General features: G+C 41.4%; 1 protein-coding gene across 1 annotated transcript in view; it reads left to right on the forward strand.

Moving 5' to 3' along the window:
* The window catches only part of ZGRF1 (zinc finger GRF-type containing 1), a 57,563-nt gene that overhangs the window by 10,123 nt on the left and 30,854 nt on the right, over positions 1 to 16,586 (forward strand). The window contains exons 7-13 of the mRNA XM_075284261.1: positions 719 to 898; positions 2,236 to 2,329; positions 3,181 to 3,281; positions 6,183 to 6,309; positions 9,006 to 9,451; positions 9,553 to 9,691; positions 15,984 to 16,165. Of these exons, the coding sequence (XP_075140362.1) occupies positions 719 to 898; positions 2,236 to 2,329; positions 3,181 to 3,281; positions 6,183 to 6,309; positions 9,006 to 9,451; positions 9,553 to 9,691; positions 15,984 to 16,165 (1,269 nt within the window). The remainder of the gene's footprint in view (positions 1 to 718; positions 899 to 2,235; positions 2,330 to 3,180; positions 3,282 to 6,182; positions 6,310 to 9,005; positions 9,452 to 9,552; positions 9,692 to 15,983; positions 16,166 to 16,586) is intronic.

Here is a 16,586-nt window from a genome sequence, read left to right on the forward strand (position 1 = left end):
AGCTTTTTTGTTGCAGATTTTGCTGCATTTTTTTAAAGCCAAAGCCAGCAGAGGATTGCGCAGAAGTAAGAAGTATAATAAATTACTATATATTTCTCATTCCTTTTTTGCCACTACTGGGTTTGGCTTGAAAAATTGTATCAAAATCTGCAACAACAAAAAACGGTGTTTCTGCAAAATGGGGCCTTAGCTCAAGGCTGAAACCACATATTGAAGATAAGCAGCATTTTGTGTTGCAGATTTTTCTGCTTTTGATCCAGGAGTGGATTCCACAGAAGCTATAAGTATAAGCGCTTCCTTTTATATTTCTTATTTCTTTTGAAATAAGAAATACAAAAAAAATAAAATTGCAAAATCTGACACAAAAAAACGCAGCTTTTCAGCTGAGTGGCTTTAAACACTTAATAAATGAGGTGTAAGTCATGTTTTGTGGCGTAAATTACACCAGAAATATGGTCTATTTTCATTAGTAAATCTAGCCCCTTTTTTTTTTTTTTGGTCTCCATCAGGTACTTTCCCAGAGTATACATCAAAGTTATTCACAAAATGTATACAAAATGTGTACATAGCCTTAGAAACTTTGTTTCAATGTTTTATGTACTGTAGTGAAAATTAGATATTTTATATCCAATAAAGACTCCAAGCAGTAAATCATATCAATCTTTATATACTGTATATTTAAATTTTTCGTAATTCTAATGTAATGTTATTTTATTAGCCACACCGGCAGGTTGAGTTCCAAGGTTACAAAGTGAGAGGATCAGTATCTAGTGAGAACGTAGTTAGGCGCCCTGACCCCAAGCCACACTGCAGCACGTCTAGTGGCAGAAGTCTATACACTAAATCAACCAGTAGAATCATTTCATCAGCCACTCGCGTCCTGGGTGGCATCACACCGGTAAATTGTTTTATATATACATTTTAAGCATCTATGGAATGAATTAGTTTTGTAAAGTTTATTTTTTTTCATGTTTCATTTATCTGCTTTGACTAAAACTGAAGTTTTTTACAGAAAAATTGTAGTGTCTATATTAATAATAATAATAATACATTTTATATAGCGCCAACATATTCCGCAGCGCTGTGCAATTTGTAGGGGTCAAATACAGACAGAAAGATACATTACAAAGAAAGTCATTTCACACAATGGGACTGAGGGCCCTGCTCGCAAGAGCTTACAATCTATGAGGGAGAGGGGGTGACACAAGAGGTAGCAGGGGCGGCATTACTTATACAGAGGTCAGACACTTTTGTAATAGAGGTGACTGTCATTACACAAACATAAAACTTTATGAGCCGTCACTAGTCGTGTCCTTTAACATGTGGATGGAGCTTGGACCTATAAAGTTAGCATGAGATGACATCATATCATGTGGGGAAATGTGGGAGCGGGGACAGAGGAGGGTTAAATTTTGGGGATTCTAATTATAGTACGGAAGGGTTTACGCTAGAAATTGTGATAGGCCTGTCTGAAAAGATGTGTCTTTAGTTTGCGTTTGAAACTGTAGAAATTGGGAGTTAATCTGATTGTCCGGGGTAGAGCATTCCAGAGAAGTGGTGCAACTTGGGAGAAGTCTTGTATACGAGCGTGGGAAGTTCTGATAATAGAGGATGTAAGTGTTAGGTCATTGAGTGAACGGAGAACACGGGTTGGGCGATAGACAGAGATGAGGGAGGAAATATAGGGAGGTGCAGCATTATGGAGAGCCTTGTGGATGAGAGTGATAACTATATTTTATTCTGTAATGAATAGGCAGCCAATGTAACGACTGGCACAGACCAGAGGCGTCACTGTAGCGTCTAGACTGATAGATGAGCCTGGCCGATGCATTCAGAATAGATTGTAGAGGGGAGAGTGTAGTGAGGGGAAGAGGATTAGTAAGGAGTTACAGTAGTCAATTAAAGTAGTCTGTATTAAAGGCACTTCGCAATTTTAAAGAAACGGATCTCAATAAATTGAAATAAAAAACAAAATCTTTGACCTGATGAATCTAACAATATTGGGTATCCTTGTCATGGATGCTAAATATCCACCATATTGAGCCGGTAGTGTTAGCAGGTATACTGAACCTGCCGTGAGCCGCCACAGCTACAGAAATTACATGGTATGGTATTACAGTGACGCATTGCAGGGTTTTTTGGTTGTTTTTTTTTTCCAACAGAAGAGGATGTTTGTTTTTGCTTTTTAATTTATTTCTATGCAGTGTATTATATCAATTTTTTTTTTCTTCTTAGGATTCGACTAACACTATCCAGGAAGAAACATTTTTTGATGTGAACATTTGTACATTTCACTCAGAATCCAAACACCGTTCCTCTCTTTATGACGGTATTTGCAGAAGAATATTTAGAATTACTGTATGAAATAAAAGCTGTAGATGCGATGTTATGGCTGACTTATGTTTACCTGTAAAACTATAATATATAACAATATACCTGGCAGTCTGGCCGCTATACCCCACAGAGGTTGTCAGATTAAAATAGCATGGACTCCTGTTTTCTCCCGCTATAAGGGCTAGTTCACATGGGGTTTCACGTGAACACATTCCGTTGCGGATGCCGCGATGGGATGATGGTGCGGTGCATCGGTATCCCGTCGCGGCTTTCCGCTCCAGATCAGGCCCAAATGAATGGGCCTAGTCCGGAGGCTGGTGTTGCGAGGCGGATTCCGCGGCTAAATCCGCCTTAAGAAAGGGCAGCTTGCTTCGTTTTTTTGTGAGCGGGAACAAACTGCTCACAGAAGAAGAAAATGACCAGTTCCCATTGATTTCAATAGGAGGCGACAGGATTTTGACGCAGATTCCGCATCAAAATTCTGACCATTTTGCCCAGTGTGAACTAGCCCTAAGAATGCAGGAGAAGTTGGAATGGAGAATGTACCCTGCTGCTTTATTCAAGGTCTGTGGTACTGGTGACAACAACTAAACGCTCCTAACTGCTGCATTGGGATGCCCTTATTCTGGTCTATCAGTTATCACCTATCCCATGGGTTGTTGATAGATGCTGCAATACCCTTTAAGTCCTGTTCAACTGAAGCACATAGCGCCTAGATGTTGTAGATGTAACTACTTGCAAATACAATAGATTTTTTTTCTGCAACTATTTAGATGTACTGCATAGAATTTAAACGCAATAGAGGAGCACTTCTTTTTATGATGATCACAATTGCTTTATCCACAGTTACATCCAGGCAGAATTGCCCACCTCGGTGGAATTTGGAAACTCCACATTCAGAATGTGATTGGGAGTTTTCGCAGAGGTCATCAGGCAAATCCAGTGAGGTCAGTCTACTTTGCTACATAACGTAATTACTGGTAAAGTGCTTTTCAGATTGGTCAATTGTTTGGAAGTAGCTTTCCTAGGAATGTTGTAAGGTCAAGTTTCCACATTTGTTTTTGAATTCAGACCCAGTAGTAAAGAAAACATTTCTCCTTTATACCTTTCCTCACCATTTAGGAAATATACCTAGTTTTGGCATCAAAAACTGCATACAAGGGAATCTACTTCTTCTCCAAAGCATATTCAACTGTTACCACCACATTACAAAGCGCATTATGTATGTTACTTTTGTAGATTTGGAGAAACACAACTTTGAAGTCATATGCAGATGAGGTTGGTGCTCTGGGGGCGGGCCATCAATCCTAGGAGCTTTGCTCTTGTTGCTCAATAGGATGGGTGATGTCATAGCAGCGAGAGGATCAAATCACACTGCATGGGCTGGCGTAGGCAGGAGATGGTAGAGGTCTGTATGGCAAGTGCAGTGTTTCAAAGAACCAAAAGCCTGGCTCAAGTGCACCAACTGTGTAAGATTTTTTTTTTAAAATGTAGATTGTGAGCCCCACATAGAGCTCACAATGTACATTTTTTTTTCCCTATCAGTATGTCTTTGGAATATGGGATGGAAATCCATGCAAACACGGGGAGAACATACAAACTCCTTGCAGGTGTTTTTTTTTTGCCCTTGGCGGGATTTGAACACCAGGACTCCAGCACTGCAAGGCTGCAGTGCTAACCACTGAGCCACCGTGTGGCCCCGTAACTGTGTAAGATTTTAAGGGGGTTGTCCAGGATATTTTTTTTGTTTTTTTTTAAATTCGACTGGGGTAGCTGAAAAAAACATAACAAAAATATACTTTACTGTCGCCGGTGATCCGGTGCCTCTCATCGTGGTCTGGTCTTGCTACTGCAATGTTTTCTTCGCCTGGACATCCCCGCCTCACTACCTGTGACATCTCCTGGTCTTTTCCTTCGGCCGCTGATCATGTGACTGCTGAGGCCAATCAGCGGCTGAAGGGAAGGAACCTGGACATCATAGCTGGCAAGGATTTTCCCCGCAAGAAGACAATGTTGCAGCAGGTCTGGACCACACTGGGAAGACACTGGAGCACCGGGACAGGTAAGTGTGTAAGTGTGTGTACATTTGCATGAAAATAATATATATATCATTTTATTATTTTATTTTATTTTTTTATATACTCACATAAGCTAACCTGTTCCTGATGCTCCAGTGTCCTCCCAGCGCAGTCTAGTCCTGCTATGCCAATATCTTTTTGTGGCGGAAGTCCTTTCCGACTGTAACACCTTCCCTTAGGCCGCTGATTGACCTCAGCAGTCACATGATTAGTGGCTCAAAGAAAGGACCCTGGAACATCACAGGTAGTGATGAAAAATATGTTATAATCATATTTTATTATTATTGAGATTTTTTTTCTCTTTCCCTTAGCCTAATTTATTTTTTTTAAAAAATTGTCCTGGACAACCTCTTTAAATTAACATAGCAAAATTTTGTTGGTTTATCACTGCAATGTGCTCTGTAACACTGTGGTGGTTAAATATTCTTGAGGAAGGTGATAAGACCGCCTTAAAAAAAACCCTAAACCTGGAAACACAACTTCAGTCTTCCAGGAAATATATCACATGCAAGGAATTCCTTCTTTTTGTGTCCACCCCTGACTGTGGCTTTTAAAGGGTTGTCTACTTACAGTCCAATATTGAGAGACAAATGTTATTGTTTGTATAATAAAAAGTTGTACTATGTTCTAATATACCTTCTGTGTTAATTCCTCCTGTTTTTTTCTAGATCTTTGCTAGCTCCCCAGTAGATAAAAATCAGTCCGTGGTTATGTATGCTATGGACTGTGGTATACGTGCACAGATCAGTATAGTCACAACACGGTAATTAGACATCTGACAGGTAATAAGCTGTGTACTTGTTGTCCGTTACATGACCATGGACTGAATTCTATCCACTGGAAGCAAGCCTAAGGAATGACAGCAAGCAGAGCTATAGAAAACCATGAAGAATTGATAAAGTATATTGGAAAATTGTGTAACTTTTCATTATGCAAACAATAACATTTCTTTGTCAATATTGGTGTAAAAGTGGCCAACCCCTTTAACTGCATCAAAAAGTGCCACAAAAAGACTGCTTATGCCATAAATCCTATGTGTTTAAAGCATAATTTATTTATCCCTGATGACTCAGCTGTCTCTCCATAGACTTCTATAGTACCGATTTGATCAGTGGCAGAAGGCGGCCAATAAGTGAAGAAATGCGCTTTGTTTATAAAATGTATTTGTGAATCGAACCAAAGCTTCATGCACCACATCTATAACCTCATTTGGCATCTGGCTTGAATTTCCTTTCTTTTCGGTAAAGGAAATCTAAAGCATCCTAGCAGAATTCATGATATTAATAATACAGGGATGACACATCTGACCAGCCTTATTGCTGTTGCTCATATAAACTGTTCCAACATCCTAACCTTTTAGGTAATTTTCTAGTCTGTGTGGCTTTTGCAGTGGTGTAATACTAATACCACATACAATCGGAGAATCCTCCATGGTATGAAATATAATAATACATATTATAGGACTTCCATTTGTGGAATATTTTTGTTTTTGAACAAAGTCCAAACACTATAGGATACAAAGAAATATACATTATTGTGGCTGACTTATCTATATTTGGTTGCTTAGGCACTATGTTTTTTCTGTTCTGTCATAGCCTCAGAAGAAAGCTTCTGTCTTGCATTTTACATTAATAGTGATGACAGGAAGCTCCTTCTGTATCCATTATTGTGTTACTTTTCAGTCTGTTGTTCCGATCCTCTGACAAATCAGAACTCTGCCAAAACAACACCAGTGTAAACCTAGCCTTATCTGTTCTGGTCACTGTTCAGGTGAAGTCTCCAACACAAAATCCATTTGAAAAAGAACGTAATTTTTTCCTGAGACCAAGACAAGGCGATATGACTGAGAAATCTTCATCACTGCGACGTGACTGTTCAGCTTCACTAGAGCAAGACTGTAAGAGCTTGAATTCCTTTCAGCAATATCAATTAACTTTTTAAGGTGTTAAAGGATAGTTCAACCTTTGTTGCCAATTTGTTGCTATTGTTTTAGTGGATCTAAAATGAAAAATGAAACAGAATCTTATTGGTTTGGGTCTGCAGCAAGTAGTCTATATCTTTCAGTGGTAATAGCCTACAATCAGAAACTGTGTTCTCTTATCCAGCAGTCATATCGTCATCCATATATCTTCTACTTCTTGCAACCTATATTAAAGGGATTCTACTATTAAAACCTCTTTTTTTGTGGATAAGACGTCGGAATTGCCTTTAGAAAGGCTATTCGTCTCTTACCTTTAGATGTGATCTCTGCCGCGCCGTTCCTTAGAAATACCGTTTTTTACCAATATGCAAATTAGTTCTCTCGCAGCGATGGGGGCAGGCCCCAGTGCTGAAAATGCGATGGGGCGTCCCCACTGCTGCTCGAGAACACGCTCCTGCGACGCCTCTATCTTCGGCTGAATCCTCCCCTTTTCTGTCGTCTTCCTCCTGCGTCACCTCCGACACTAGCAGGGCTGAGTGCGAATGCCGTCCGGCGGCCATTTTTGGGAGGCCGCTCCTACATTGACCTTCAAGAGCAAGAGCGGCCTCCCAAAAATGGCCACTAATGTCTCACTGGCAGAGCCAACTCCGCAGGCGTCAGAGGTAACGCAGGAGGAAGACGACAGAGAAGGGGAGGATCCAGCCAAAGATAGAGGCGTCGCAGGATGGTGTTCTCAGGCAGCAGTGGGGACGCCCCCATCACATTTTCAGCGCTGGGGCCCTCCCCCATCGCTGCCAGAGAACTAATTTACATACCGGTAAAAACCGGTATTTCTAAGGAATGGCGCAGCGGAGATCACATCTAAAAGTAAGAGACGAATAGCCTTTCTAAAGGCTGCTCCGACGTCTTATCCACAAAAAAAAGAGGTTTTAATGGTAGAATCCCTTTAACCAAATGTATGGTACCTAGTTTTGGTGAATGGAGGAAAAGGAGTATATTGTATGGTCATACTAAACAGAATTTGTGATTTGTTATTATAGGAACATTATTTTTTTATAGGAACTGTACACATATAACAAGAATATATTATTTAAAGAGGACCTTTCACCACCTCCACCAATTCTAGTTCTTAGCATCTGTTAGTAGGTGCAGCTCTACTGATTCCAGTCCAGTTGGATATTCTTCTGTAGTCCCCATCTCTCCCAAGCAACAAGCACAGATAGATTTGGTGCCTGTTGTGCTATTAAAGCTGTGTAATGTCAGAAAGGCATTCTGTCAGGCTTGGACATGTCTGTCTACCTCTATCTACAACACTAGCTACTTGTGGTGCTGCTATATTGTTTAGGTGAGAAACGATTGGATATATGTTAAATAATTTTTACACATTTTTGCATTGATTTAGAGTGATGTGAATTTAAGTAAGAAATTTTTGGGGAAACCTCACCAAACAGCTAAAAGTTGCAGCTAAAAGCATAACTAAAGCAGTCAGATAACTTTTTATTTCTGGCAGTATTTGTGCCTTTAATACATTTTGGATAACCTCAGCATTTTTTCACTCTTTCCTTGACTTCTGTATTGAGAGCTTGTCCTGCCTCTCACTGAATGGTACTGTGCACAGCAAAGGGTCTCTTCAAACAGTTCTATCTCTGACATTATGAAACTTAAAAACTTGCTTTTTGTGTCATATGAAAGAGGCTGCAGTGCTATCTAAATTATTTCCATAGAAGAAAATTCAGACAGCACCTCCCAATGTGAACAGGTGCAAGCTATCGTGGCAAAATACATAAAAACAAAAAAATATAGCAGCACTCTGACATAGCACAAAGGCTATAAGGAACAAAGAAAAAACTATAAAAAATACTATAAACGAAATATATAAATACATTTGAGGTTCTTTGTTGTACATATTTGATCAAACAATAGGAAGCCCACCTGCCCCGACAAGGCGACCTCATTAAGGTAGGACCCTACACTAATACCTCTCCTGGACCCAAGTATGGGTCTGCAGTGAGAATACATTATTTCCAGAGATATCACCGGTTGAAAACACAGTCAGGATTAGGATATTTATATATGAAGCTGTATAGTATATATGATATAAAATCACAATCCTGACTGTATTATTACAACCAGTGATATCTCTGGAAATAATTTAGCACTACCGAATATCCTCTTTTATTAGGCACAAAAGCGAGTTTGTATATTTTATAACGTCTGAGACATAACAATTTCAAGTGACCCTCCCCCACCCTCATTTTCTCTAATTTACGGAGCCCCGTACACAGGAACATTTGGTGAGAAGCAGAAACTGCTCTCAATACAGAAGAAAGGAAAGAGTGAAAAAATGCAGGATTTCAAAAAATTTGTGAATAAAGTATATTAAAAAAAAAATATATATATATTAATGACACAAATGCTAGCAGAAAATATAAAGTTGTCTGAAGTTTAGTTACAATTTAAGGCTAAGGCCCCAAGTTTCAGAAAAGCTGTTTTTTTTGTTTGTTTTTTTGTGCAAACTTTGCTGCAGTTTTTGAGCAAAAGCTCATATGCTTCCTTTCTGCTCACTCTAGTCCTTGATTTGGCTAAAAAAAAAAACACAGCAAAATCTGCAACAAAACGTTTGAGGACCTTTGATGACATCATATTTTATTTTATCTATATCCAACCCTTAGATTTTTTGGATTCCACTCATATAACCAAAGTACAGTCTACAGTTACGAAGCAATTGACAGCTGTCTCTGTTCCAGAGGATGAGATGAATGATATCCCTAAATCCCTAAAGCCTAGCACTTTGTTCTTACGGAATGCCAGAAGTGTCATGTCTTCAGAAATACAGTCAAGTAAATGGACAGTGTATCAGAGCAATCCTGGAAGTTCACACAATGTAAACAAAGAGGACAGTGAGTTTTGTCCACAAAGTGTGTTTAGAAGGCAGAATGAAACAGATATTGACGCTTCATCTCACCTTGGCTCTTTAAAGGATAGACATGGCTACCCTAAAGTTAATGATAATGGATCAGGGGGGCAGATCCTCACGAAAATCCTTAATCCATCTGATCACTTTCGGCCTCTTATAGGGAAAAGGAGTTTTCAGTTACAAGAAACAGTAGATGAGCCGGTGTGTATCCATAAGTGGTAGCCTTTATCCTGGGGTGTTCTAGGGGAATGATCTTTCATGTCATGTTTACTTTTATTGCTGTACCATATTTATCTCACTAGATTTTGCTGACCTGCCAACTTGGATTTCCATGTAGCAAGACTGTCCTATCTTCTTCAGTTCCTAGAAGGAACATAAATATTCCAGTTTTGTTTAATTCCCCAGCACATTATAAGCAAGTCTTCAATGCATGCCTTGCAGGTGAGACAATGTTTGTTACATATATCTTATATATTGTGCACAGTACATAAATTATCTTTAGAAACAGTCTTACTAAAATCATTCTGGTCTTTTACACAAAATGAAGCTTATATATAACAAAAGAGTTTTATATAATTTTCTGTATCCGTTCTCCAATGTTGTTGAAGCTATCTGCTTGTTCTGCTTGTTCACATTATCATTTACTTTCAGGAAATACTTCTGTCTTGGTCATGCGGTTATCAGACAGAATCATTTATCATTGTCAGAGCTGTGTTGTGTAACATGCTGTATACCTCTTTACATAAACTGTGAAGATTCCTATTAAAGGACTACATGCAGAGATTTGGCATGCCCTGTTGAATTTATATATCATATACAATTGCTGAAATCATAACACCAGTTTAATTCTGACTGTTCCATATTTCTGTTCATCTGTAGAGATGAGCGAACACTAAAATGTTCGAGGTTCGAAATTCGATTCGAACAGCCGCTCACTGTTCGAGTGTTCGAATGGATTTCGAACCCCATTATAGTCTATGGGGAACATAAACTCGTTAAGGGGGAAACCCAAATTCGTGTCTGGAGGGTCACCAAGTCCACTATGACACCCCAGGAAATGATACCAACACCCTGGAATGACACTGGGACAGCAGGGGAAGCATGTCTGGGGGCATAAAAGTCACTTTATTTCATGGAAATCCCTGTCAGTTTGCGATTTTCGCAAGCTAACTTTTCCCCATAGAAATGCATTGGCCAGTGCTGATTGGCCAGAGTACGGAACTCAACCAATCAGCGCTGGCTCTGCTGGAGGAGGCAGAGTCTAAGATCGCTCCACACCAGTCTCCATTCAGGTCCGACCTTAGACTCCGCCTCCTCCGGCAGAGCCAGCGCTGATTGGCCGAAGGCTGGCCAATGCATTCCTATGCGAATGCAGAGACTTAGCAGTGCTGAGTCAGTTTTGCTCAACTACACATCTGATGCACACTCGGCACTGCTACATCAGATGTAGCAATCTGATGTAGCAGAGCCGAGGGTGCACTAGAACCCCTGTGCAAACTCAGTTCACGCTAATAGAATGCATTGGCCAGCGCTGATTGGCCAATGCATTCTATTAGCCCGATGAAGTAGAGCTGAATGTGTGTGCTAAGCACACACATTCAGCACTGCTTCATCACGCAAATACAATGCATTAGCCAGTGCTGATTGGCCAGAGTACGGAATTCGGCCAATCAGCGCTGGCTCTGCTGGAGGAGGCGGAGTCTAAGGTCGGACCTGAATGGAGACTGGTGTGGAGCGATCTTAGACTCCGCCTCCTCCAGCAGAGCCAGCGCTGATTGGCCGAATTCCGTACTCTGGCCAATGCATTCTATTAGCCCGATGAAGTAGAGCTGAATGTGTGTGCTTAGCACACACATTCAGCTCTACTTCATCGGGCTAATAGAATGCATTGGCCAATCAGCGCTGGCCAATGCATTCTATTAGCTTGATGAAGCAGTGTGTGCACAAGGGTTCAAGCGCACCCTCGGCTCTGATGTAGCAGAGCCGAGGGTGCACAAGGGTTCAAGTGCACCCTTGGCTCTCCTACATCAGAGCCGAGGGTGCGCTTGAACCCTTGTGCAGCCTCGGCTCTGCTACATCAGAGCCGAGGGTGCGCTTGAACCCTTGTGCACACTCTGCTTCATCAAGCTAATAGAATGCATTGGCCAGCACTGATTGGCCAGAGTACGGAATTCGGCCAATCAGCGCTGGCCAATGCATCCCTATGGGAAAAAGTTTATCTCACAAAAATCACAATTACACACCCGATAGAGCCCCAAAAAGTTATTTTTAATAACATTCCCCCCTAAATAAAGGTTATCCCTAGCTATCCCTGCCTGTACAGCTATCCCTGTCTCATAGTCACAAAGTTCACATTCTCATATGACCCGGATTTGAAATCCACTATTCGTCTAAAATGGAGGTCACCTGATTTCGGCAGCCAATGACTTTTTCCAATTTTTTTCAATGCCCCCGGTGTCGTAGTTCCTGTCCCACCTCCCCTGCGCTGTTATTGGTGCAAAAAAGGCGCCAGGGAAGGTGGGAGGGGAATCGAATTTTGGCGCACTTTACCACGCGGTGTTCGATTCGATTCGAACATGGCGAACACCCTGATATCCGATTGAACATGTGTTCGATAGAACACTGTTCGCTCATCTCTATTCATCTGTATTAATGTAATTGGCAATAACCGGCAGTGAGTTTAATAGGTTAGTTTTTTTTTTTTTGTTTTTTTTTAATAAATTGAATGTTTGAGCCTCACAATTAATAAAATAATACTAAATATAATTATACAACCTCAAAACATTTCTTGCCTTTCCATCCTTGAATTTTACCCTTCTGGTAACATGACATGTCTGTAATTTTCGCCAGTATATTAGAAAGTGTCCCTCCTCACATCTCCCATCTTTTCCCTCGTGTGCAGTCTCAAGTCCCCCACTAGACGCATTTCCTCTCCCCCCCCCCCAAACTAAAAAAAACTTACTCTGAGTGAGATCTCTAGATGCCAGCCCTAAGTAGTCTATCCATTTCCCCCATTGCTTCTCAAACTTCTGTAGCTCCCGTCTGTTCATATATAGTAACTTTGATCCCTATGGGCCCATCAATGACCCTGTAGCTTGAGTCTAGTCCAACCAGTGACTTGCTATGCCTTTTCTTACATGATATATTATTAGCAGTCATGGCCAACTTGCCCATCTGGTGCCGTCCGCATCTTCTAGACATCCAGATGCATCCCCTTTTTACCTCTTTGACTATGTCATTGTGTGTATTCTATATGTAATGTTTCTGACACATTGCTATACCTCTACTAGCACTCCAAGTTCAAATGTATAAATATCCACTTGATCCTCTATACACCTAGGACAATGTATATCTCCCTTAATCATTATTCTTTGAAGAAGTAGAGGGGTCCCATAAATTCTGTGAAATAGAAACAATTGTGGTTGTCTTTGTGCAACATTAATGGGACAACTTACTTGGTGATGGCACCTTTTCCAGTCTCCACTCTTCAATTGCAGAGTGTCATTATTCCCATCCCTGCTTTAGAACGTTTCCACATAATTTATTCCAACCTGTTCTTCGTCTCCATGAAGGACTGCTCCCTTCACCCCTTCCTGGACCTGAAGGGGCTTAACTAGTTTGTCCATGTCCACAGGTTCTGTATGGAGTTCCTGCTGTCGTTGGTGGCACCTTAGGTGAATTTTGCCTACTTCCACATTCCCATCACACTGTCCGTGTGTCCCACCTTCGGAGAAACTCTTTGTGTACTCTTTAGTTCTGCATGCAGGTCTTTGGCTCAGTGGTCTCAACCTTTGGGGCCATGCCTTATACTAAATTCCACTCATGTCCTCTACAATTGGCGATACTGACCTACCTCCATCCTGACAGCCTATTTTCTTCTGGACGGTAGATTACCAAGGCCAACAAAAGCTCGACCCGAGTGCTCACTTCACTAGCAGATCTTTCTCCAGTTGTGCTCTTAGTAGGGTACGCCAGATGTTGACCTCTTCACTTCCCACCTGAACCACAAGCTCCCCCTCTACATGACCAGGTTCCAGGACCCTCAGGCCATCGCTAATGACACTCACATGATTCCCTGGTCAAACTTCTGCTTTCTGTACCGGTCCCTCCTCTTCCTCTTCTCCACTGGGGTCTCAAAAAACTCAAGATTGAGGGGGCTCAAGAAATCCTAAGTGGTTCCAGATTGGTCCCTTCGTGCATGGTATGCAGATATCATGTTACTGCTGGCGAACGCTGCTTGGACTCTTCCTCTGCAAGTCAAACTTCTGTCTCACAGACCGCTGTTCCACCCCATTTTATCTCAGCCACATTTAACGTTGTGGCTGTTGAGGTCAAGGTGTCATGTTTTATTAGAGCCTGTTATCCAGACGGCTCAAGGTTTGTAAACTCCAGTCTGCTAAGTTCAATAATTGCACTTAGAACGCTTACATTCAGTGGTGTGAGAGTAATGACGTCCATCCGCTCTCTTCTCTTGCCAGGATCCTGGCTTTTCTCTAGTCCAGTCTGGACTAGGACCTTTCTTCTCTTGAAGGGCAGGTGTCTCTCCTTTCCGTTCTTTTTCAGAAGTACCTGGCCTTTTGGCTTCAGGTGAAGACTTTCCTGCACGTAGTGCGCTTCCCTACTGTCTTCCCGTGGGTCCTTAATCTTCTCCTAAGGGTGCTTTAGACTTCTCCCTTTGAGCCTTTGCGCGAGATCTCTCGTCAATATCTGTTTTGGAAGGTTGCCTTCTTGGTGGCCATTACTTCTTTCCACAGGGTCTCCGAACTAGCTGCCCTTTCCTGTTAGGCTCCCTTTCTTATTCTCCACAAGGACAAGGCTGTCCTCCATCTGCTACTGTCTTTCCTGACTACAGTGGTGTTTTGTCAAGTTTTATCTACACAAGTTCTAGATACGCTGTAAAGAAAGCCAGTAAAGTAGGATAGAGTACGATTTTATTTAAAGGGGTTGTCCCACGTCGCATACTCACCACACTTTGTTGCTATAAAATCTTCTGTCTTCTGGCTTTGTTGCATCATTGGTGGGCGGGGTCACATATGCAAAGCCAAGCGGCGAGATGCCGCTGGCCCTGCGTGCGCGCTCATAGACCAGTCTAGCCTTCACAATGCGAATACAGACCCGACATCTGCCTCTCTCTATTACAGCGGATGCCGGGTTTGTATTCGCATTGTGAAGGTTAGACTGGTCTATGAGCGCGCCCGCAGGGCCAGCGGCATCTCGCCGCTTGGCTTTGCATATGTGAATACAGACCCGGCATCCGCTGTAATAGAGAGGCGGATGCCGGGGAGTGTAGACGCCAGCACAGATGCCTGCAGCATCGCTATGCTCCTGCCCTGCATGAAGCCAGCAGTGGAAGAAGCGATGCTGTTATTCCGCTCCTCTACCCCCCCCCGGAATAGCAGCATCGCTCCTGCCGCTGCTGGCTTCATGCAGGGCAGAAGCATAGCGATGTTGCTGGCATCTCTGCCAGCGTCTAACCCTCCCCAGCATCCGCCACTCTATTACAGAGGATGCCGGGTTTGTATTGGCGGCCCCTTTCCCCCAAAGGGTAAACCCCCCCCCTCTAGGCTCGCTCCCGTGCACATAGCCCCTCCTCCCTCAGAGCAGCAGATACATCACTTGACTTATGACCAGATAAGTCAAGGGATGTGTCCCAAAAAAATGAATAAAGTAAGATAGTGGACAAACAAAGCAGTTTTGCTGAAGCAATGTATTTAGGAAAAGTCTTACATCCACATTAGCAAACAGTATAGATAGGATCCTTGTGATGGGACAACCCCTTTAAAATAGTATAATGACAAGTCAATTATGGTAAAATGATAGTGTATAAGTCATATAATAAATTGAATACAACAAATAGTGTGATTATTGCATACACAGACCTTGCCTGGTAAACCCCTTTAATATGTGGCAGTGTTTGGCAAAATTAGATAGAAATACTGAATATGCATATGTGTTTTTTCAAAAGACCCTATAATTTTTTTTAAGCTAAAGCCAGAAGTAGATTTTAAGAAAGAGAATTATGTAAAAAAAAGGCATAAGGTTAAGGTCCCACATGCGGAATCTCCAGTGGGAGAGCGGCCTGCTGAAAAAAAATTGCTGATAATGCTATTCTTGAGTGGCTGGCATGAACTTTGAACTTGTGCATCGAAAAGTTTGAAAAATCACAAATGAACATGCAGCAATAATGCATATGCTATATGCTCGAAACCCACAATACAAGACACTTTGTGTTACGGATCCGTTTCTGCAGTGTATGGATAAAATTTCTTGAAATCTCATCTACTACTCTAATCATGTACTTCGCAGCAGGTTAGCGACCACCAATTATGCAGCGGTTAATGCAATGTGGGCCTTAGCCTGAAAGTTTTTTTCTTATGATAAACTTTTATATTTCAATTAGAAATGGCATGGAATGTGATTGGTATGGTCTGACCAGAGGGCTTCTTTTGAGTCATGAGGGGGCTCTAGGGGTCATTGTGTTTAGAAAAGACGCAGCTGATTTCAATGCAACATCAGAAGAATTTTTCCTCTTTTAACACTTGTAATTCCTGACTATGACCAGCAGGTGCCACTATTATATTTGAGGCTTTTGTGTTAACATGGAGAGCATAAATGAGTGCACAAACTTGAATATAAAAGATTTTATATAAGATATTCTATCACTTGACTTATTTAACTTTGCAGAAGGTATTGGTACCTATTTACCTGCAACACATCTCCTTTTTCTGTGCAGAGCATTTAAACATAATAATGTATGAACTATCCCAGCGACTGCACAAAGCTTTCTCCAAAGTCGACATGTCTTTTTATTACTCAAGTGACGATGAGACACAAAGAAAACCTAATGCTGCTCCACTTTGTCTACACAAGCAACAAACTAAACTCGTAATGGTCAGGAAAGAAGGTTCCAACAAGGTAAAGTCTTCCTTTCCATGTAATATTTATTGGATTGAGCTATGAATTTAGATTACAATGGTAAACTCACAAAATGTCATTCATTTACTCTGTTAGAACAGACGAAACATATCAAGTTTCCAATTGTTCCTCTGCTCCTGTGTCTAGATATTGTAGTTCTATACGTGTTATAACGCCCATACTTATATATTAAGATAAGATAAGATAATCCTTTAATAGTCCCACATTGGGGAAATTTCAGAATATTCATTCCCTATCAGAACATCCACCTAATGTGCCCACTGCTTGTGAGAAGCTGTTTCTTCTAGGACACTGAATCTATTTAGCTGGCCAGTACAAAAGTAGGAATGACTCCACCAACCACATACAAGGAGATCCATGTAGTCTGAGCTACTGAGCATGTGTGACCACAGCATTAGAT

The sequence above is a fragment of the Leptodactylus fuscus genome, chromosome 1 (genome assembly GCF_031893055.1).
Source record: "Leptodactylus fuscus isolate aLepFus1 chromosome 1, aLepFus1.hap2, whole genome shotgun sequence".
NCBI lineage: Eukaryota > Metazoa > Chordata > Amphibia > Anura > Leptodactylidae > Leptodactylus > Leptodactylus fuscus.